The 23,949-nt window shown below is 42.9% G+C and overlaps 1 protein-coding gene across 16 annotated transcripts in view; it reads right to left on the bottom strand.

Annotated features, from left to right (window-relative positions):
* ITPR1 (inositol 1,4,5-trisphosphate receptor type 1) overlaps positions 1 to 22,366 on the bottom strand; it is a 174,398-nt gene extending 152,032 nt beyond the window's left edge. For 5 of the 16 annotated variants that reach the window (XM_065074570.1, XM_065074569.1, XM_065074558.1 and 2 more), the window contains exons 1-2: positions 8,501 to 8,608; positions 4,735 to 4,805 (exon numbers count right to left, since the gene is read on the bottom strand). In XM_065074570.1, coding sequence (XP_064930642.1) covers positions 4,735 to 4,805; positions 8,501 to 8,592 — 163 coding nt within the window. In that variant the 5' untranslated portion in view covers positions 8,593 to 8,608. Of the gene's footprint in view, positions 1 to 4,734; positions 4,806 to 7,122; positions 7,165 to 7,421; positions 7,607 to 8,500; positions 8,609 to 22,208 lie in introns of those variants that run through there. The other 11 variants (XM_065074556.1, XM_065074559.1, XM_065074554.1 and 8 more) reach the window with 6 other exon arrangements.
* Positions 22,367 to 23,949: the final 1,583 nt, after the last annotated feature.

Below are 23,949 nucleotides of genomic sequence, written 5' to 3' on the forward strand. Positions count from 1 at the left end.
GTAGTGCACACATCATTTCTCCTACTGAAGCTGAGCTTGCAGTTCAAAGGCTGAGACCCTTGGTGCCAGTCCCTAACTCGTCATCAGACTTCATGAAGGCGACATTCAGAAACAGCACACAGTATGGATCAGGATCCAAAGAACAAACAGAATTTGAACTACTCATCTTCTGCTTCACCATGAGGGTATTTTAAGTCTAAGATACGGGTTCATTCCTTGAACATCTTGCCAAAAAAAGAGTGTTGCCCAGCAACTATGAAAACAATGTTCTGGAAGGAGGTGGCTGCAGGACAAATTAACCCAGTAAGTGCCCTTTTCCCCTGCGTTTCACGCAGCTACTGCAAAGCCTCTGGATCCCTGGCAGACAGATCCTCATCCCAAATAAAGAGCCGTCAGGAATTTCCTGAGAAGGCTGTCAGACAGACTGCTTTGCTGTAGTAGCAGTGTCTTGCATGAAGCAAACACATTTAGCTCAGCACTGCGTTACATTCCAACACAAAATGAACACAAACAAAACCCCTGCAAAGGCACACATGAACTAGCAGAGCACAGAAGCAGCAGGTAAAGCACAAAATTATCAGTCCTGGGCTCTGCTTCAGCGTCATCACTATCGCTGGGTCTGACTTTATTTGCAAACTAGCTCTCCGTCTATGTGCATTTAAGTATGAATGATTCCTGAGGAAACACTGGTGCCCTCAGCCTGGCTAGAGGGTCAGCTGTAGTTCATACTTTCCACATAAGACATGCATCTTAAAAAGATGTTCATTTATAGTCACTATTCAGATGCAGAAGCATACTTAAAGATGGCAAGTAGCGCAGCAGCGATTTAGGTATTTTTTATAAAGCAGGAAATGTCTTTTTCTTTTTTCCCTCCAAAGCAGTACAGATAACCAGGGAACTGTTGCAAACTTTCTTTTTTTGGAGACTTGTACAACTAGGATTTTTTCCAGGAATCTCATCTGTACACACTATATTCAGACCAGTTAAGTAAAATACTCTTCTGCAAGAATTTTCATAGTAACATTTTTAAAAGGGAACACTGTAATGAATGTAGTCTTAAGTCTCAACATTTTGCAAGGCCGTTTTAGAGGAGTTTTGAATTAGTTTGAGGTTAAAACACGAGGGACGAGAGAAACCTCACACCCAAACCATCATATGTAAAATGGATTCAGAAAGCCAGAATTAAAAAAAAAACAACAAACAACAAACCCATTGAAATCTGAAAGACCACAATTACCATCCAACCTCAGCCACTAACTTCAGTTGGATAGGGAGAAGCAAAAAGAAAACAAGTCAGCCTTCACACCTTCAAGTGATCAGACTGATGTTTTTAAGGACCTAGAGGCACAACAGCATTTAATGTGAATTAACACCTGGTAAACACTCATAGCAACTTGAAGGTGCTGGACTAATACCTTTCTTTAGAGTTTTTTCCAACTCCAGGACTTCAGATTTTTCCATCTAATATACTCTCTGAATTTTATTTTATTTTTTTTCCATGTCTCATTTATACTTTTACACCTCCCTCTCAGCCTACCTGAACTCTACCCCACCTCACTCTCAGCCTCCTCTTCCATTTCGTCCCTTTCAGGGCTCCACCACCACCAGATCAATCCATCAGCCTACTGTTTCCACAACTTTTGTCAAAGCCAGCCCTTGTGTCCTCAAGATACCTCTGCACGTCCTCTTCTGAGCAGACCAAAGCTCTATCGCTCCCATCTCCAACTCCAGTCATGCTGCTGCAAATCACTGTGTTCAACCTAGTTCTTCTGAACACACACCAAGCTCCCCTCACTGAATTTTCCTTGGAACAACTTAAAGCCAACATTTTAAAAAGGAGTGACTTACTAGCATACAAAAACCAGTTCCGTTTCAGCTAGAAGTGCTAGCTTTTCAAACTGCATTCCTCAGGTGGGGACTATTCTCACACCACAAGCAGGTTATCAGTGTTCAGTGACAGCATATACTCACGGCTAAGTGTAACTGTCAACATTTCCTACCAGAGAGGCTCCCTGCAGGAAGGACTGTGCACACACACCAGTGCTTTGTGCACAGCACCTCTGCTGTGTTTCCAGGATCTAAAGTAGAAAGGAAAAAAAACCCACCATCCTGTAGACCAGGGCCTTGCTGCTGCCATGAGATACAACTGATTAAGTGTAGCCTAGGCAACAGGACTTTTTAAAACCTGAAACAGCCATTGCTAAGAAAAAAGCAGGATGGATTAATACTGCTACTCAATACATATACTTCAGCTTCACACTGAATTTTCTTAGAGTCACATATGCAAATCCAAGGCAGTAAATTTTGTTTCTAGATATCTCTCACCATTTCAAGCATGGAAACGATATTTACAACTGCTTTACATCTGCCCACAGAAGACAGATCTGCTCAGAGAAGCTTGGAATTTCATTTCTTAAAAATACTACCCAAAGCAAGATCATCAAGACTGACCACAAACTCACACATGCAGTGTTCCTCCCAGGAGGTGACTTCAGATTTGACAGACCTGCGTCTGGACACCTTAAGGCACATCTCATTCCAAAGAGGATATGCACATAGATATAAAACAGGTTATAGTACAGAGGTGTTCTTCCAGTACTGTGTAAAGCTATAATGTATTTCACTTACATTTGATTAATTTTGGTCTAATGGGATTTTCAGAAGTGACTTCTCAGTTACCAGTGCCAGTGTTTTGCTCCCATTTTAATTCAAACCAAGATCGTGCTGCTTCTCAGGCCTCAAACTGCAGCGATCCTATCGGCTGAGATGACTAGTACGGACTTAGGAAATCACCAAACAAACATGGGCACCATGTACCAAGTTCACTGGATACCAGAACATTTCTACATCAGTTCCCACCCCAGGCTGCTACTCTACAAAAGGCATGTCCATGCTACTGATCTGCCATACCTGTGACACTGCCCAAGACTAAATCTCAAGTATGGAAAAATTAAATATTGAGACTATTGAATTACATCCACTAGATGCCTATGGTTGCTTCATATCCCAGAGGTAAATGTTCTTGTTTGGATAAACACAACTTAGGGAAGACCTTGTGTTCCATTTCCAAGAGAGGTATTTTTTGCAAGATGCCATAAAAACACCAAGTAAGATTGCAGAGACACAGCTGTAGCTCCTGACCTTGCCAGAGACATCCCACGCAACACCCCATACAAGCCTCTCAGTGCCTTTGCTCCATAATAAAACAAAGGGGTAGCTCCCATTTCTGTTGAAGATGGTGCGATAAACTTCATTATTACTTCTTTTGACCCTATTTAATGTGGAAAGCATTTTATCTTAGACTACACTTATAAAGCATGCATATAAATAACAGAAATGCCTGCTAACATTTTATGATTTCTGTTGCCATTTACCACTACGCATAAACTTCCCCATGAAAGCTTTAGTGAAGTACCTACAAAGGTTGGAAAAGGTTCACACCATTCTTTCTCCATGTATAAATTATAAGTAATATGAGAACATTTACAATGTCTAACCACAATGTTTTATGTCAGACAAATGTCTCTCTGTACTTACAGTTCCTAAACTGTGCTAGAAAGAACTGCCATTTTCTCATTCTTTTGTCTCTCTCTCCTCTCCCCTCCCCTCCCTTCTACACCCAGCAGTCTCAGTCAAATCCGGCTTTATTCCTTCATGTGATTTTAACATCAAGAAATGCCTAGAGTCTGCGCTCTAGTTCACATAACACCATTGTTCCTTTTCTGGAGAGCTTGACATTGAATGGTAAAACTTCCCCAGGTTGCCTCTTCAAGTATTTGAATCATCAGTTATTCATTTTTCCAATAAACAGGGCAAAAAACCAACAGGAGCTCACAGACTTAGGCGATATTCTAAAAAGAGAGATTCAGTATGTGAGGCATCTTCATGTCATGGGGAAAACAAACAAACAAAACCCCAAACAGCAACAAAGAAAACCAGCAGTACAGAAGGTACATGATTTTCAAGGGCAATCACCTGCAGTTCCATCCAAATCTGAATACAAGTACGGCAATTCTGAGCTCTTGATAAAGTCAAAGCATAACCCGGGAAATAAGATTTATCCAACAAAGAAACAAGACAAACAGTTGCTGCTACATCTGACAACAGCAATAAAAGGTGTATCAAATATTTTGAATATTTGCCTGAGCTATCCTTTGGGTAAAACATGTAACCAAAGAGTAGAAATAAAAATTCAAGAAGGGTCCTCCAAACCAAATCCCAGTTAGTGCTTCTCTTCCTGTTTGAGATTTTATCTTAATCAGCCCTAGCCAAAGTGTGCAACGAAGGAGACATTAATTTCTTATCACTAAGCATAAGTTTCCTGGCAGAATGAAAGCAGAGTCAAATATAGTTAATATCGAATGAGGTCAAACAACAATAGTTGTTACAAACACTTGCTCCTTTTCATTTTCCTCTTCTCTGAGATTATAGGTTTGATACTAAAGGGCATGTATGACAGCATGGAACAAAAGAAATGAATCTTACAGAGATCCTATAAGCTTGGATAGATCTGAAAGCCAACCTCGGTTGGCAACCCTTCACGAAGAATTTTTTCTCACTTCACACAGACAGGAACACTTACATATTGCTTTTTTTCTCATGAGTTAGCCTTCATGGAAGATGACACTAAAATATTCAATAGAAGGCATGGAGACCAAAACCAGTCACACGTGACTGCACAAAACGAAGGATGTCTTCCAACCAGGAGAGTAATCAGCTGTCTAATGAACTTACCTCTGAACTTTTTGGGTGGGTTGTTAAGATCCCCTGCTTCTGGCTGTACAACACACCGATCATCCACAAGGCTGCAAAGAAATAAAAAGTAAAGCGAGATTCTATTCCCTTGCAATTGCTTACATCCTTGTCAGCAAAAACAGTCGTTTATTTGCAATATTTTTTCTGAGTGGCCACTTCAGCAGAAGACATTCCCCAAATGCCAACTTATGCCAGATCTTTGTAAGAAGCATGCAGCTATTTTTTACTGTTGCCCAGAGCTATGCTCCTGGATTTGTGGGACAATAAATAAGTCATTGCTCCTGTATACTGCATCATCTTTATGTCCCCTGCTTGAGGTGCAGACAGAACAGCCCATATTCTAGTTAAGTGAGAGACAGGCTTAGAACAACTATTGCCTCTTGGACAGATTTTGAATAATGTTGCAAATGGGTTTATATGAAGGGCAGAGAACAGGAAGATGTGACTACTATGCAGGCTGGACACTGCCCCTATGACCCTTCAAGTATTAAGAAAAGGCAGAAACATTAACTGCCACAATAAAAATTGACTCCCAAGAGAAAAGAAGGCATAAATACACTCCCTCCTGCTCACCAGTCATAAACACAAGATAAATCAAGGGGCTGAACTAATCTCCTTATGTTCTACTAGGAAGGAGGTGAATTGGAGAAGTGAACCCAAGAGGTTCCAATAGAGAACACCAGGACAGAGCTTCTCCTGTGAATACACATCAGCAAAACCCCCACAGGGTCAATTCACATCCCACAGAATAAATAGTTATGATGGTATTACCTATTACCACTGCTCTGTCCTTAGCATGCTTCAGATCAACACAGAATTGCACTTTTGCCAAACGCTATTTCCAAATAGCGAAAATGTAACTGTAACCATATACTTTGTAGTTTCTGATTTGATCAAAATGACTCAACTGGCCCCTTAAAACCAATCTGTCAAAGAGGCTTTCTACACAAACGTAGAAAGTACAACTCCAAGGTCTTAAAGGTTTGAGAGGACCATTCTCATGCAGAATCAACTTGAGAAAGATGGAGACCTAGAATATGAGAGTTGTTCCTTGCAGAGGCTGGTTACATGCAGGGAGCATCCTGAGACAACAATTATGGAAAATAATAAAGTGCATAAAAATCAAGAGATCAGAGAGATTAAGTGGACTCAACAGTTCTATGCATTTAAAATTTGCATATGCAAACATTCACAGTAAATTGCTTTTTCCCCATGGATTTTCTCCCTATTCAGTGTTATATAAACCTATGTGTGCTCCAACAAAAATGGTAGTATTAATATTTGAGCTGACTGAAACACCTGCTTCTAGTGAACAAAGGGCCAAAAACCAAAAAACTCCAAAGTCCAATGTGTTACTTTGATCATCCCACACAAAGATAATCTCAGTGCAATATATCCCTCTCATCCTGAGATTAAATTGAAAATAAAGAGGAACTTCCCAAACTACTAAGAAAATAATTTGACAGGGCACAAAACACAAAAGAGTATATATTGTACACCAGTAATCATAATGATGACAGCACTGAGTTTGGGAACCAGCAAAATCGCGATTAAGCAGTAGTCATGTCATATGAGTAGTAAATAGGAACACTCTTCAAAGATTTAGGACAGCATTAGAATGTATAGTGGTATCCATTAAGCACATGAACAAGTCATTACACATCGTTATGACATAAGACTGTCAAAACTCCACATGGTATAGAGTACAATTACACCGAGTCTTCCTTTGCTTCTTTAATTTTCTCCAAGACAAAGACTAAATTAAATATGGAACAAAACTAATTTGATTATGAAGGCTTATTAAGATTATAATGCATTTCATGTTTCATATACCAATTGGGATTTCTGGCTTAAATTAGGCTCAGATGATATGTGGCCATTATATAATGCAGTTACATTAAAAGAGTACTAATCAAATCAAAGAGGATGCTTGTAACACTAAGGGTTCTTTAGACCTGCCATGAGAACATCAAGCCTTAAAAATGTATGTGCTTAGGGCCCATAATGTCTAAAAGGACTACCCATGGTGAAAAATAACTGCTCAGCAATGCCATCAAAAGCCACAGCCACTGCATAATGTTCATCATGCACTGTATGGGATTAAACATAACAACTTTCTACTTGTTCTAGAATTATTTACTGCCAAACTTGCTTCAATACTAGGAAGAAAAAAAATAGCCAAATGTATAGTATCGCTCAATTCATTTTGCCAGTTTTCAGCAGATAGTATTTGGCCAGTCACACAGCTGATCAAACGCTGCAGAGTGTACATGTCATATTTGACGAGTACCTGGGAAATTTGTCAAATACATTCGCCAAATACTATTCAACCAACCCTACTTACTACATCCCTTGCTTTTATCATACCTTCTTTCCCTTCTGGCAGCATCCCATATTTTCTTCTCTTTCCTATAATAGATCATGGTGCATCTTCAGTGTCTGCTTCCTTCTCTGCCCTCTTATTTTCCAGAATCCTAATAGCTAGAGGACTAAACCTACAAGTTAGTTTGGAGTCACTCAGATGAGATTCCAGCCCATCGCTTCCTGCCGAGAGACTTACCAGGATGCTGTCTTTGTACCCTGCTTGGGAGCTCCATTTATCAGATGCATCTGGACAGTAGGCATCAAAAAATCTGAGAAAGCATGTTGTGTTTGTGCCCACTCACCATATCATCAAGCTTCCTCATTGCTTCTTTGCTACTCATTCAGTATTGAAGTACCACAGCAATGTGTCATGCATGCTATTTCCCTCCTTCTAATTTCTCACTGCTCTGAAACCAGGCGGCAGATGTGCTCTTTGAGCTTCTCATCCAGTCCCATGCAAGGTCTTCCAAATCAGTACACAGCTCCAACGCCAGCTTCTGATGTTTGGGGAGATTTCTCCTCAGCAGTAGCTGAGCAGAATAAAACATACCCTGTCACTCGGAGCTGTATTTCAATTCCATAGCTTTTCTCTGCAGACTCTTCCTTTTCCTCTGTGAACAGCTACTTTTTGTTTAATGAAGTGGCATGCACCTCTCATGCTTAAGAGGCACTCTCCTACAGAGCACCTACTCTGATGTCTTTGCAGGAGAAAGCACAAAGGTGCTCTGGGGGAAACTCGCCGGGGGCAGAAGCCTGCAAGGCACGGCCCCACCGCCACCCGGGGTGCTGCCCACTGGCAAAGCTGGAGATTCAAAACATGTTCTCCTTTGACTGGAGAAGCTTAGTTTTGTTTGTAAAAGAAACCTCAAATACTGTAAGAAAGACAAAACTAGTCATAGCGGTTAGTGGTATATTAACAGTTTGGCTCAGGACTTCGTCAGTATTTTTTTTAAACTGCTTACACTGCCTATGCTACATCCTTTTTTCCAATATGCAGATTGCACTGGGGTCTATTCATTCCGGACTGTGGGAGAAGGGCAGGGAGGGACAGGACAGGACACACAGATGGACATGGGACACACAACAACATGAAAATCATTTTCTTGCATTCGTTCCCTCTACCCACACCTTAACTTGACAAGCTTCTTCCTCCCCATCAAGGCCACCAAAACCACACCATAGCCATTGATATACTCTCCATCCTCCCAAAATCTAACTTGCCATATTACCTTCAGGCCATTTTTATATTTAGGGTCAAATCTCTACGTAAAGCTACCGGGCTTTACCCGGTACTTCCTGGGAGTCAGGCTCAGGACAGCTAGCTGAGCTCCAACAGTCCTCCTTATGGATGTTTTTAGTACAAAAGAACGGCTGTTCTTACCCCAAAGTGCTAATAAATCCATTTGTTGAGCCCTCTGCATAGAGAGAACAAATATCTCCAATATGAAGGAAGCTCGACATCTTGTCGGTCATCTCTGGCTTACTGCCCCTAGAAGAATAAAGCAGAACATTACTCTTTATCAGTCAGAATTTCTCAGTATAAGTTACTTGAGGTTACAACAACAGGACCCTTTGCTTTTGTTTGTTCATTTGTTTCAGAAACTGAACAAGTTCTTGCACTTGAATTTCAGGTATCAAAGAAAACACAGCATGTCAAAACGCTTGCTTTGAAAAATAAACTAGCAAAAACCAAGCAGGTACCAGCATCCCATTCAGCCATTTCAGTCCAGGCATACGAACGCATTTCATCCTATGGCAAGAGGGGAAGGGGGAAGAAGAGTGGGCTGCCTCAGCTTAACACGTTATTTGTACCTTCTAAAACACAACACATTTCTTTCCCAGATTCCTTGTCAGAATCAAAAGTAGGTTTAAACATATTTTCAAGGTTCTCTGGTATGCTAGTATGAATTGTAATGTAAAATATGTATGTGATTCATGTAAATATTTTGGGTCACGTCAAAATATTGACCAACACTGAGGTAGCTGCTCACTTTCAGCTGTGGTCCCAAAGACAGCAGTAGGTGAAGACCCACTGAATATGCCTGACCATGATGATTTTGCATGTAAAAACATCAAGATTTTTCACAAATGCTTTAAACTATTTATGTATCAGGAAGCAAATCGCTGTGGAATCAGGAACTCTTCAATCCTGTTTTTAAAAAAGATTGCCCAAACAACACTGAAGAAACAGCTGCTTAGTGTTGTCAACTTCCTCAGTACTAAGAACTATCCTTATTTTCTTTAAAGCCCCAAATCCTGATTTGAACGATACAGGACCTGTCATTTATGTAAAGACATAAAAGAGTTTCTGTCTGTCACAGCAACAAAGAGACAAACAACATGAGCGCAGATAAAACAAAGCCCAACTGAACAGATTTTCAAAGACATCTTTTCCAAGGCCATTTACTGGGTTCTTGGAGATCCTCCTAAGCCGTGTTTTTGATCCCTCAGTTCAAAATATCTGTCTGCTCCTGGGGTTTCAAACACAGCTACTCCAACCTGCTCCTTCTCACCACAATGACTCGCTCTGCAGGGCAGCCCCGCCAGGGACACTGCCCAGGACCATGCTCCCAGATTTAAGGGAAAATAACTGAAAATACTTCCACCCTCTCCAACATCACACCCAAACCCGTTATAAATGGTGTACCACCAGGAAAACGAAGCAGCAGGAAATTATGCTTATTATAGAGCACAGCCCTGACATTGTACAGGGGATAAATATCCCCTTTCACTGAACATTATCTTGTTTACCAAAAGTGTAAGGATCAAGTGTATTAAGCAAGGCTGTAGCTCAACAAGGACAGATTCATGGAGATTTAAAAGCTGCTGTTAATAATGTGCAGCAGATATGGAAGTGTGAGCAAAAACGTGAAGCTATGCTTTTCTTCTAGAAAGCTCCAAATAGCTATCCCTCCTTGCTGCCTCACTCCCAAAGAGTGGTGGTGGCAATAACAACTTTGATTATTATTAAGTCAAAGCACATTATAGACATTCTCATGCCTCTAAATCCCTGTGTCAACTCTACAATCAAAGACAAATCCAGGAAACAACGAAAGGTAACATGCCAAGTTCATGCCAAGGGTAAGAAAGTCTCAGCCCCTCTAAAATCAAATCCATGACATCCAAGTTAACAAGAAACACAGATACTTCCAAACACCCCATTTTTACAATGGCATGTAAGGTATCCCATTCAGGGTGCAAGGGGGATTACTTTACTGGACTGTATCATTTTTGCTTTAGAAGACGCAGATGATCGCAACAACTGCTCCCAAGAGAATGAGAAGGTCAAAAAAACTGGCAAAAAAAGAGAAAAAAATTATCTCAGATCCTTGTCTGAAACCTGGCCCGAGGATAGACAATCAAACTTCTGCATTATTTTCCAGAATATAGCCTCAATTTTTTTGTATTTTCTTTACCGAGGAGGATCCTGACATACCATGACATATACCATGATGTTGTAACTACGACAAACCATGTTGTATAACCCCTAAAACAAGCTCCTTTCCAATTTATTGACATTAATAAGATGTTTAGCAGCTTCACCTATAATCACTATATGGTTATAGATAACATAAGTTAGGTCTGGAAATAGTTCAAGTACACGGTATGATTGAATTTCATTGTCAGTCTGTTCACCAGATCCTTTTTAAAGTTTCCTGGGCAGGCTTGCAAAGGCATCACTACAGAGCCAGGTTCTGCCTCTGTGCACCCCAGAGTGCTGAACCTCAACCTCTCCCGGTCCCAACCTGGGGAGCCGTGCTCCTCACACTTCCCGCTGGTCAGCAGCTTTGCTGGAGTCTAGACTTAAGCCTTAAAAAATTGTAGCCAGATCAATCCTCTTCTCAGGCATGCAGTATTTAGCATATAAGTCCTCACTCAACCCTTTCTTGTATTCTTTTTGAAAACTGTTTTAATGTTGATCAGTGTGCCGTTATCTCCAACAGAGCTCGGACAGTGTGCCTCCACTGCTCTCACAAAGCATGCTGCCAATTCCAAGTAGGGTGAGCCTCTTTATCCTATGGCTTACCCACAGTCAAAAGCAATATTATGAACACTGTCTACATCTATCACGTTTTTTAATAACTGAATACCAAAAGTCAGTCCACTTGACATTTATCTTTAAACATGCTGTTTCTGAGATTGGCCGGTGCTCAGGAACATGCTGAACTGGCAGATGGAGTGAGGGACTTAATGACCCAATAGGCCTCCTCACACAGAAGATTTACAAGAGAAAAATTTCTAAACTGATTTAGCTTACTTCAAAGCTGCTTTCACAGTCTCCTCACAAAGGACTCGTGATACCTAACAAAATTACTCCACTAATTTTCAGTTATTTGCATTAAACACTAAATGATCTGCTACCACAAACTGAATGTTTTCCACCTCTGATAAGAAGGACAACTGGGATATAAGACAAAAAGTAAAACTAGACGGTTTTCAAGAGCAAAGTATCCAAGTACCTACTTCGAATACCTTTTAAAAAAACCTCTGTCAACATTCAGCTGACCACGCTCAGCCCCCCAGACCTCCACGGGAATGTGCAGCCAGAAGCTGAGACACATCTGTCCCAGGTTCATGGCACAGGCAGACCACAGAGACTTAACAAGTTCCCTCCTGGACACACCAGCCAAAGCATCCATGCATATCCCCTTGGCCAGGAGGGGGATGCTGTGTGTCTCCTGCATCACGTTGGCCAAAGGCAGGAGATGACACCAGAAGCTCAGGGCACATACACTCAGTACCCAGCTCTCACGGCTAAAAGCACAATCACCCTGCTCAGAAAGCAATTGTGCTCTGCAGACAAATACAGCCATTACTCTGCAATTCATTTATTTTAGATAGGCCAGTGCCAAGAGCAATCGATTAATACTAGAGGAAGGACAGCCCTAAGAGAATGACTGTGGTTATTGCTACACACGATCCCAGTTTTAATGGCACTCTCACATCCCCGCAAGAGAGGCGTCCTGCAAGAAACCCATCATGTTCCAGCCATAACAGGGCAGTCTGCTGGCCATGGAACAGCCTCATTCTCTTCCACTTCAACACTGAGGGAAAACAAGATTCACAGAATCACAGAATGTTAGGGATTGGAAGGGACCTCAAAAGATCATCTAGTCCAATCCCCCTGCCTTCTATGTAAACTTACTTAAAAACAACCCAAAAACAAAGACAAAAAACATACTCTGACAAGGAAATTATAGTGGCATGGCAATACTAGCATATAAATCTAGAAAAAGTGAGTTGGGTTTCTCTAAACAAGTATTATGAGGCTTAACTCAGGTGCAGCAATGTCAACAGCACCAATATAAGTTTTTAAAATAATTTTCTTTTCCCACTAAGCTGAAGACTAATTCTGACAGAAAGACTTAATTTTTAAGATGAGAAATGACATGTGAACTAGAAGTAGACTGTACATTGAGAAGCAGACTATGTTTCCCCATAGACATCAAAAAAATACTGTAAAATGTTCATATTTCAGGGGTTTTTTTTGAGCCTTGACAGCTCGAATTCTTTTAATTATATTGGTGATGACTTCCATATCTACATTATCTATATAAAAGTCAGTGCTTTATACACAGGTTATCTGCACAGGAAAATAAAAGTCTTTGTTTAAGAACCTACTCCCCAAAAGCTAAATACAGAAACCTGCTCAATTTCATGTGAATTGCAAGGTACTGCTTTACAAGTAATTTTGCCAGACTATAGTTTTGCTCTCGGGACTGGCTCTGAAAATACATTAGCTAAATTCTGGCAGTTAATTAAACCCAGGAACATGTCCTGTTCATCTCAAGAGTTTTTGGACTTGCCTTTCCCTCACTACCCTGTACTACTTTGGTGAACACAAATCTGTATCACAAAACCGTGAGTTTGGTCTTTTGACCATAATTATAGGGTTCATTTCTATTATTTTCTAACAGGTTATTTTGCACATATCCTCCAAACAAGCTACATTTCACATAGCAAAAGCCAATTAAAAGAAACACGAGCTAAGCACTTTGACGGGGTTTGTAGGAAGCCCTTTACCCTCAGCACTACCATTCCTGTCCAAACCCAGGGTGAAGTTCTTCAGACTCTCCCTCATAACTGTTCCCACCGGCTTTCAGGAAGACTGAAAGAACTCAGTCATATTTCAGGGAACAAGCAGATCATACGCTTAGCCTGATGGCCTTGATTAAGCCAGTATAAGTTTGATATAGTCACTGAAATTCAACTCTGAGTCACTTCAATCCATTTTCTCATGAAAACACATTTCATAATGGTAGTTAAAGCAGAATTAAAAGTGCAAGCAGAAATCAAACTGACTGTTAAATATCAAATACCTTAATGAGACAGCTGCTTTTTGAAGATCACATAATAGGAAATGCAACTGCTTTGTAAACATTTTAGACTAATTTCTCCCATAACTTATCTAGATGTTGATGCTAAGTTAGAAAAAACAGGCATCAGAGCAATGCTGAAAGTTTGCTTTCCTTGAATAGCAGAGTCAAGGCCCCCTTTTGAAGTCCCTCTGTACCGGGACTGTTTGTAACAGGATTTCTGCAGCATGCTGTTCCTCATCTCAAGCCATTTAATGCTGAAATGCTTTTCAGAGATTCTGAAGCTACTTTGCTGATACCACATCTCACGTGTCTGTTTTGTGGGCGATTTTAATACTTGAACCTATGACTACAAATCCTATTTGTAGAATAAACAAGACCAAATATGTCTTATTGCTGATGGTTTGATTTCCAGCAACTGGGATGCAAATGACTTAATCTTTTTAAGATGGTTCTAATGATGTTTGTTTTGAGCAAAAGAGCTCCTTGCTGTGCCCTGCAGTCCCACGATGTACTCAATTCTCTATTATCATATTTTCACTGTGGTTTAGTGCTCAATTAAATAGAGACTGGCAATTTTATATGTACTGTTACAGAAATTGGAGCAGCACTTTATCAAACTCTTTTTCACTATTTAGGTCATTTAGGTAATAATAGAATCTCAAACTGTACATAACTGCTTCAACTTCATTCCTGCAGACAGGAAACTCCACAGTGGAAGTTGAATTTTGGTTCCATTTTTAATGGAAAAAAAATCAGAGTTTAAGAGTAGAGAGAGAACAAAAATGCAAACATAAAGGACAACTTAATGGCATAAGCTACTGCCATGTATTTGAAGAACCACCCAAAAATTAACAGATATCACTAACACTGCACCAAGATTAGATCAGCTGAGAACCCACAAGACGAGGTACGCTGGTGTGTTTGAATCAAATGGAATCAGGTCCTTAATACTTGTAAATTAGGCCAAGCAGGCCAACATTTACTCAAATGCACCCAAGCCCTGACGCCCTAGATTAAAGTGAATGTCCAATGCTTAAACAATTTGGTAAATTCAAACCTTATTACAAAATTACTTGGCTGAAAATTTGGTTCTATGGGCTTGATTGAATGTTTCTTCTAACTAATGTTTCTCTGATGATTTCCATGGCCTCATGATAATACCCTCCCAGCATTCTGTATCTATTTTTACAGGTGCAACTAACTCTTTAAAAACTGAAATCAAACCCTGATGTTTCCCATTCTTATTTCAATAAAAATAAGGGAAGATTTCCTCTCTGAGCCCTGTGAGAAAGATTCAAAAGAATCCCATTAAAACAGCCAAAGCCAGGAGGAAGTGCCCTATTTAAAAGATCATCTAGTGAATAACAACTCTCTGGGGCTGCAGGAGAGAGCACTGTCATTTTGCAAAGCTTCTGATTTAGCAAATCTAAAAGGAGCCCCTTAAACACACGGGAGAAGACAAACAGGACAGATTTTGGGCAGCTGGGTCAGGGCACCATGTGGGCCAGCTCAGGGAAGCCTGTTCACCAAGCCAACAGCAGAACCAACTCCTGCAGTTTCTCAGCCACCAGTGCTGTTGGTAGCACACAGAAAATACCAGCAGCACCAGGAGCCCACAGCCACTCGGTCTCGAACATCGGGGTCTTCACCCTCCTCACATGCTTGCAGCGGGAGGCAGTTCGGGAACTACATTACATTTTGCGAGGGTTCAGCACTGCTGATTTCATGCACACGTGTGCATAAATTACATTTGAGAGATTACACATGCTAAAAAAAAAAAGAAATCAGTATGGTTCCGTTATCTACCACATCATCTTGTTTTCCATTTAACTGCAACCTTTCATGTCCAGGAGCCTGCTATCTGCCAGCAAATTGTGATTTGATGAACCGTTAGATTAAAGAGGAGAAATGCACTTTCTCAGATAAAGTATTTTTCCTCCTAACGCTTATAACGCAGCAGATTTGCCTATAGTTTGCAGTCTGAAGAGGCAAGATGGGGGCTGTGGAAGGGGGAGGAGGGGGCAGCACAACGACTTTCTCAAGGACACGCAGTGGGTCAGACTCAGAGCCCAGGTCTGAATCCAGGTCTCCCAAATCCCCATCCACCCTCTTCTCCCAGGAGGAAACTCAGTCTCTTTGCACATTTAATCAAGCATATGTTTCCTGCTTTTCTTGAAGGAAGTTAGAAGAGGCTATAAATTCATACAGCAAAATAATGATGATGTTAATTATGCTCTATTCATGCTATTTGCCACTCCACAGACAAATAGGTTTTTTTTTTTTTACCATACTAATGACAAAGTTATTCAGAAGTGACTATGTCATAGATGTAACAGAAGTCAGTTTAAGAAAAAATTATGAACAGAAAATATAACTCATTTCGTTAACTTAAATCTCAATAAATCCTCAATACAGGAAAGCAAACACGTACAACATCCTTCTCTCCTCAGAAAGAGCACCTGCATTTTTTTATTTTCCTAGTGCAACCAGACAAGCTAGTTACAGAAAATTCAGGTCGAAAGTAACACACTCATAACAATACTCTGGACAGATGTTATACTTTGACCGTGATATGTTATACAGCAGCCATCAGACTGATGTGAGAAACATGACTGACAGATCCTATTGACAGGCATCTGCAGAAAGCTGAAAAAAGGAAATCTATTAAAGATACACCATCAGAGGAAAAAAAAGCATTTTTTGTTTGTTTCAAAACAAGTATGATGTGACAGCATCTTTTTAATTCCATTAAAAGAAAAAAGCACTTAACTGAAGTTGATACTTACTGAAGTTTGTACTTACTGGCTCTAACCCTGATGGGAGAAGGCGGCTCAGACGTCAGCCTCTGGACGAGGCCCCTACAAGCACACAATGTTTTCCAGCATATTTCTATTAGAAGGAGAGAGTTGGAACACGCCAAAAGAAACAGGGCAGCCAATGTCATGGGGAAAGAGAGCAAGCTTGGTTCATAACACCAACTGGAGTTTGGCCAAGGAAGAAAAATGGCCAGGGAAGAAGAGGGTACAGAACAGTCCTGATTTCACTTTGCCTGGCCATGTATCTGCTGAGGCTTTACCACAGAACGGGCTGTCTCCTACAGTCCCATTCCCTGCATCAAGCCTTCAAGCTTCCTTCCTCACAAGATACACACTCTAGCAAATGAAGTACTCCCTAAATTGACCTAGAGTATTTTCCTTCTGTCTGTCCATCTCACTAACCTTCATCTGCCTCTGACCCTACCTGCCCAACACTAACACCCTTCCCATGTCCTACACCTCCCATTTCTCCCTTCACCAATACTGCACCTGGGTGGAGGTTCTCTCTCCTCCATGGCGGTACTGGTGTCGTTTTCCAGGGTTGGGCTTTGCTGGATGCCTCCCGGTAGCCTTGGGTTCCCAGCGCAAATCAAGTTAAAGCTTTTCTTCCACTTGCAAGCCTCTCCTATTGAATGCTTGCAAGTCTTCTCTCGTCCTCTAGATGTAGCAACCCTAGAAGGGTGAGCTCGCTGCTCTCCTAGACACCTCAGGAGGCACCAGGTCTGCAGACTAAAACCTAAGTGCCCGTGACAAGCAGCCAAGGAGGAGGAGCCACTACCAGCACATGATCAGCACGTGTGGAGAACCACTGGTGGCCAGGGGACCTACTTTGAGCCCTGCTGATCTAAAAAACCCTGATGGGTTGGGCTCCTTTACAGATGAATACTGCAGTACCCAGGTTGAGTTCTACATGTTGGCCCCCCAACAGTACTCTCCTAGAATGCAAGCATGGGTCATTCTTCTAAAGCAAAGGTTTAAAATATTGCACAACCTTATCGCATGAAAAGCATTAGCAACTCAATCTACTCAACCCTTACTGACGGACAAGTGGCCAAGGACTGCAGTGTTATTTTAATCATAAGATTTCAACTAACCTTTCAGACCACACATCATCAACCAACTCAGGTATCTGTCTTTGTGCCCATACATCTCTTCCCATAGAGAGAAGTGGGATGCAGACAGGACATACCTGGACTACAATCAAAACTTCTTGGCAGACTTGTGAATTTGTTAAGAAGTGGTTAGAATGGTCCAAGGTACAAAAGAAAGGTTTGCAAAAGTTTCATACTACACTGCTACTAAACAATTCCCAGAAATTAATTAGGAAAAAAAAGGTACAGCCTTTTGGCATTTTTTGGCCTACTGTGATCAGAAATTTCTTACATGTATACACACAGTGATTACAGTCTCTGACTGCAGACATCTTGCACATGGCAAGGATGAAGACAGAATGAAATGTTTGTGTACATCACTACATCTGGTTCCAGCAGCCAAGGCTCTTTCCTTATAGCTCAGTATCAGGTTACTCTGAGAGCAGCAATATTATCCAGCATCCTATCCCAGAACGTGCTTCATCTGGCATTCAGTTTTCCTGGATCTATTCACCATCCTTCTATAACCTGCTCAGCCCAATGATCAGTGAGGTATCAACGCTCGGCTTTCTGCCACGCTCCTCACATTGACATTCCAGCATTCGAGGATGCAGTTACATCACTGCAAGCCATAAATTAGCAAAGTAATGCACACTTCCATCAACATTTCTAACACTTTTTTCTCTCTGGAGGGTTAACTTGCTGAAATCTAAAGTGACATTCTACTCTCCATTTAACACTGTTAGGAAGGAAAAATGAGTCTTGATCTAAGTTTTGATAGGCTTAACCAAAACCACAACTATGAAAATGAAACTTTTCTGAGTTCAGAATCCACAGCTGAATTTTGCAGCTTTAGTCTTCTGTATTACACTTCACGTAGTTTTGATCTTAATTTTTTTTCTCCCAAGGAACTTAGTGCCATAAAACACTACAGTTCTGAAGACTTAAAAATGTAATTTCTCAACAGGTACAGAACAAACAAGAACAACACATGCTTCCTGCGGCTGCCTCTGCCAATCTAATGAGCAGTCGCAGCACCTTGGAAAGGGAGTTCTGCCTCCATACCCAGCCACCCTCCATCCATGCCAAGACAGAGAACCAGGCAATAATTGCTGTAGTGCTTTTGTAGCATCCGTTGGAAATACAAATCAGAAAGGAATTCTGAGGCAGATCAAAGCTGGTGCTGTTTGGCATCCTGCCTCCTGCAGCAGCATCTGGGAGATGCACGGCAGAAGAGCACAGGAATCATTTTGAATAGCTATGGACACAGACAGGATTCAGCTTAGCAGCCCAGGATACTGTCTGCTGCTTTTTCAAGTCTTCTTTACAGCACCCAGCAAAGCAGGACCTGTCTGTACCCAGCACAGGCCACTACAGGAGACTGCTCAATGGCTTTTAAACTCTTCTTCTATACTATCACAAGCACATAAAAAAAATAAGGCAGAAAAAAGGCTCCAAGCTACTGAAGCAACAAAAACTAGCAAAGGTGCTATCTCAGCAGCAGAAGAAACTCATTTGGAATGTACTGTAAGGCAGTTTTTTAGAAAACTGGACTAATAACACAGTCACATTGGGACAGAAACATTACATTTACATAACTTCCCAGCAGCACACCACTTTCTACCTCTAAACCCCTCTGGTCTCCATAAGCTGCTTTGGTGAAGCTGCCTTCCCTCACACTCACCCACAGGCGAGTGAGCAGCTCGTCTACCAGCTACTACAGAGCCACTACCCTCATCCCACCTCCCACGGGATCTTGAGATTCCTCCTGTCTTTAAGACACAATCCTACAACTACAACTATCTTATATTTATGGGGTAATAATGTCTCAAAGACTCCCAGTACACTTTGCAACTTGACATATCAGATGCTCCTAAGGAGTATGCTGTGCACCGAAGAATTACCACGCACAGCATCACAGGGGAACCGCACAGTCAACACATCAACTGGAATAGGCTGCACCTGCTTCACCAAAGGGCAGATACAAGACAATTGCTCAAGATATCTTGGTCCTGTTTGAAGCCTGCTTTATAGCACTGAAAAAGAAGCTTCACTTCAATACCATCCATTTCAGCAATTTTGGAGGAACAAGTTCATCTTACAGGAAACTAAAAGGAGCTTCTGCTTCCAGAACAGATTTATGGACCACACCATCCATTTATGGATCAGCCACCAGTACCATTCCCTTTCCCTTGGCACACACACAGTACTGCAGGAGCTGGATCCTCGCTTGCACATATCATCCAAAACCTGCCAGTCTTGCAGGTGACTGGCCATCTTCTCACACTCCCACATTGTAATGCCCATTCAGCACAGCCTTTCCAAGACGAGTTACTATAAAATCGGACCAACACCTCACACCACACAGCAGCGTGGCTTCACTGCTCGCAAGGCTCACTAATTTGTGATGGCACCTGTGAGCAGCCAGGACTCAAGATTCAGTTTCTTCACCTGAACTCAACCTCTTCACCTGAACTCTTTTTCTACACTTTCTAGTCTACCCCACCCCACACAAACACAGATTTGTTGAGGTGATCTGAGAGGATTGATGGTGTCATGAATAAGATCGCATTACTCTTCTCATTTACAACCAGAGACCCCAGCAGTCACTTACACCACTCTCTGCCCTGCCCATCAGCCCCAGCTCTCCTCCTCCATGTACCTGCTCTCACCCAGACCTGCAGCTCCAACAACAGTCCCTGAATTAATGAACCAAGTGCTCGCCCCCTTCAGTGTTCTTCACTAGAGCCTTTTCCACCCTCCAGTGACCATGTAGAGGACTAGCATATTTTGAAAAATACAATATTTCCCACATTTAAGCTCCACCCCACGATTGCAAAGGCAACCAAAGTTACTCTTGCTGTTTACTTCCTAATTTATGAAGCCCTGTAAGAGGAAACCAGATCACTCCCCATTTCAAGACTTAATCAGCACTGCAAAACAAACAGATGGTTAAAACTCATCTAAGCAAACACTTAAATCTCAGGAAGGAATAAGGTATTTTAACAAGAAAAATATTGTTGTTGACAAACAAAAGATGGCTTAAAGAACACATTAGAAATAATCAGCTCAAACAGCTTACTTGACAGTGTTCCTATAACAGCTTGCTTTGAAAAACACTGGAACTGTGTTTCTCATGTCCACAACCACTCCTTTGTCAGTTTACACACAGGGACCGCTAAGCGTTCACACCAAGTCACTGGTCTCCGCAGCATGCAACTTTTCCATTTGTTTTGTCAATTGTACTGTTATGCCAGAAGTCTTGGCCTGATCCATGCCACCAGTTCTCTCCACTCACTGAACAACCAGTGTTGGACAACCAATGCTTTGCTACAATCACTATGCCATGCAATATTTTTATTGTTTCAGGAACCAACCTTACACCAGCAAAACCATCGAGCATTTAGAACCTGAAAAACTGGCATAAAGGTTCAGAAAACAAGTAAAAAATTCAGCACCCAGTAGCCACAGAGGAACCACCAAGGGCAAGACATTGATACTGGCTCCATATGGCATACCGCACTCATGCAGCTGAACCTGGCGTGGTAAGCAACTGAGATGTGGGCCTTCGGACTGGGCTCTGAGTCAGTGAGTCTTTTGGCTCAACAGGTTTGGAAGTCCTGGGACACCAGGAAAATTTCCAAGCACAGGAAAAAACCTCAAAGGCAAATAACAAAATGCACATTCAAGAAACAAAAACACATGCACAAGTACTGGCCCTCATTAATAAATAAAATGAACAGGTATGACACACACACATTACTCCACACGACTTCAAGTCCCTGTATCTTCATAAGGCCAGGATCTCGACCGTATTAGCCACATTTCCCCTTCCTGATTCACAAGTAGCAACACCACAGCCCAACCCATCTGCAGCTGAGCGGGCACATGTGAAACGCTGCACAGTGTGGCATGTGATGTATTTGATGCAGTTTTTCAAACCTTTCACCTGTTGGAGTTCTTTGTACAAACAAACTACTGTGAGCCAGAATAAACCCACCTAGGGGAAAGAGTATGTGTTTGGTTTTGTGCTAGAGAGGAGAGCCTGACAGTCCCCAAGCCACTGCAACTGCATCAAGTGCCCCTGCACCCAGGGAAACACAATGAGGGTCCGAGGCGCAACAGGCACAGGCAGCCTCCCTGCACAGGGGAACCACAAAGCCAGCTTCAGGCCACAGATATCCCGATCAATTAGCAATAATTAAGCTTTTATCATTAAGACATAAACCTGCTCAGAATTATGATGCATCCCACATACATGGGGAATGCACATGTGCCCCCCCGCGCTGAAGTACAGTTATTGTAGTCCAGGAAACAGCTAAATATTTGGCCTGTCAGACCAGTTACCAAGACCCTCAGAAATATCCACCCACAGTTGCCCAGCTTTTGACCATTTAAGAATAAGATCGCCTATAGCCAAGTCCCCATCAGTGCTCACAAGTGTTTACATAACGCCAAACATCCCCTGCAACTGCGCCTCAAGTACGAGAGGAAAAACACGGGCAAAGTCGGAGCGGACACCGCCGAGGCCTCAGCCGTCCCGCGGAGCTGCGGCGAGTTCCGGGCGGCGACCCCGGCCCGGGCCGGCACTGCTCCCTGCTCCGCCCGGCACGGCCGGGCCACGACAGGCACTGCGGAGCCGGGAGGACGGAGAGCTCTCTGCCCCTTCCCACAGGGACTGCTGCGGCCGGGCATCCCCGCCGAGCACTGCTCCGCCTCTGCTGCAGCTCCCGGACCCCCGCCCCGGACACACAGCAGTGGGGCTGCCCCAGCGGCCGGAGCGGGGCGGGCTCGCCGCCTCCCTCCCCAGCCACTGCCGCAGCCCTTGCCTGCCTGCCTGCCCACCCCCCCCCCCGCCCTACCTGGCTCCTGTAGCGGCGGGGAGGGCTAGTGGCGGCTCGGCAGCCCCATGCTGGCGGCGCGGCGCTGCCCGGTCCCGTTAGGATGAAGGCTACGCCGAGCTCCCCGCACCCGCCACCGCCTCAGCTGCACATCCACATGGTTACTGCGCTGGGAGCTCGCCGACGCGCCTTATATAGCGCCGCGGGGCTCTCTGGGTAACGCAGTCCTGGCGGCACCGCACGCCGCGGGGAAGGGCCCCGCGGGACTACAACTCCCGGCGTGCACCGCGCCGCGCTCCGAGCCACCGCCAGGGCGACCCCCGGAGCGGGGCCGGGGCTGCGGGCTCCACGGGCGGCCGGGACTCTGACAGGGCTGCGCGTTCGACACGTCCTAAGCTTTGGGGCCTCGACACTGTATTTCGGGGGGGGGGGGGCTTTGCACAGAGCCCTGGCACCGGGAGACGGCTCCTGAAGCGCCCACCTGCCGTCGAGGAGCAGCGGGATGCACCGGCACAGCCTTGCCAGCAACACAGACTTCAAGAAAATCAAGCCAGGGAATATAAATACTCAGTAAACGCAGGTCTTAGCACGGTTTGGGAAATGCAAGATAGCGGAGAGATCACGCTTAAACCCTTGCGCTCAGATAGAAGTGATTGAGATTTCACAAGGTTGTTTACACACCCGGCTTTCGCTTCTGGGGTAATTCAATTAATTACTGGAAGATAAGAGCCTGAGAACAGTCAGCTGTGCGGAAGCGCGGTCATGTGGGGTAAACCGGCTATTTTGCAGAAGAACAGTTTAAAACTTTGAAAGTAGTGAGTTTTACTAAACCAAGTAAAAATCTCTTCAGTAAGACTATCTGGCACAGGGATGCTGCTAACGCTAAAGCTTGTCTACTGACCGACAACACAATTTAAGCCAGAATGACCAGCAGTGACAAGAAAAAAAAGTAAAATTTCATTTTATTTTTTACATTATGCAATTATTTGTCCTTAAAATATTAGCCAAGGTATATAGTCCACGATAATACAGTAATTTTTATGCCCTCTGTAGGGCACACTGGCAGTACCGCAGCACAAAGTGCCTTGCAGAGGTGGATGAGATGTTTGCGCTGCAGAACTGCTGTATCACTTTAATTGGCACAAGGTGAAGAAAACATTTCCCTCCTCTCCCTTCCACCCACACCTACCCGCTGCCTCAGAGAACGGGCAGGACACGGTGTCACGGCTGCTGCCACGCTCAGGGCTTGTCTTATCTCTACAGCGAACCCGCTGAGGAAAGGGAATAAGTCCAGATCAACAAGTGTTCCCATTCACAGCAACCTACCACTTCATGGTTCTTCAGTAAAAAGTAACATCAGAGGAGTTGCAGTTATGGCTATCAAGCAAGAATACATAGAAGTTGAAGTCCATGACTTAGGAACTCAAGCAAAGGTCAGTGAATAGAGTTCTATGATGGCTGCAACACTACAAGCCATTACTCATCAGAAATTTGGCAGAGTAATGTTGCTTAATATCATTAGGTAATCCTAATGAATTCTCATGTAATCAAATCTAATCTCTGGATGAGTTCAGGAGGCTGAGGCTAGAACGTCTGGTGCACTTGGACAGTGATATAAGGACTGTCACTAGAGCCAGTGGCAAAGAGCTTTGCCCACTGAACACCTTTAGCAGTTACACCAGCATTATGCCTTGAAATGTCTTCATTAACGAGTGCTGCAGAAGAGCAGCAGCAGTATGATAGAAACTGCATGTAAAGTAAG

This window comes from Columba livia, chromosome 10 (genome assembly GCF_036013475.1).
Source record: "Columba livia isolate bColLiv1 breed racing homer chromosome 10, bColLiv1.pat.W.v2, whole genome shotgun sequence".
In the NCBI taxonomy this organism is placed as follows: Eukaryota; Metazoa; Chordata; class Aves; order Columbiformes; family Columbidae; genus Columba; species Columba livia.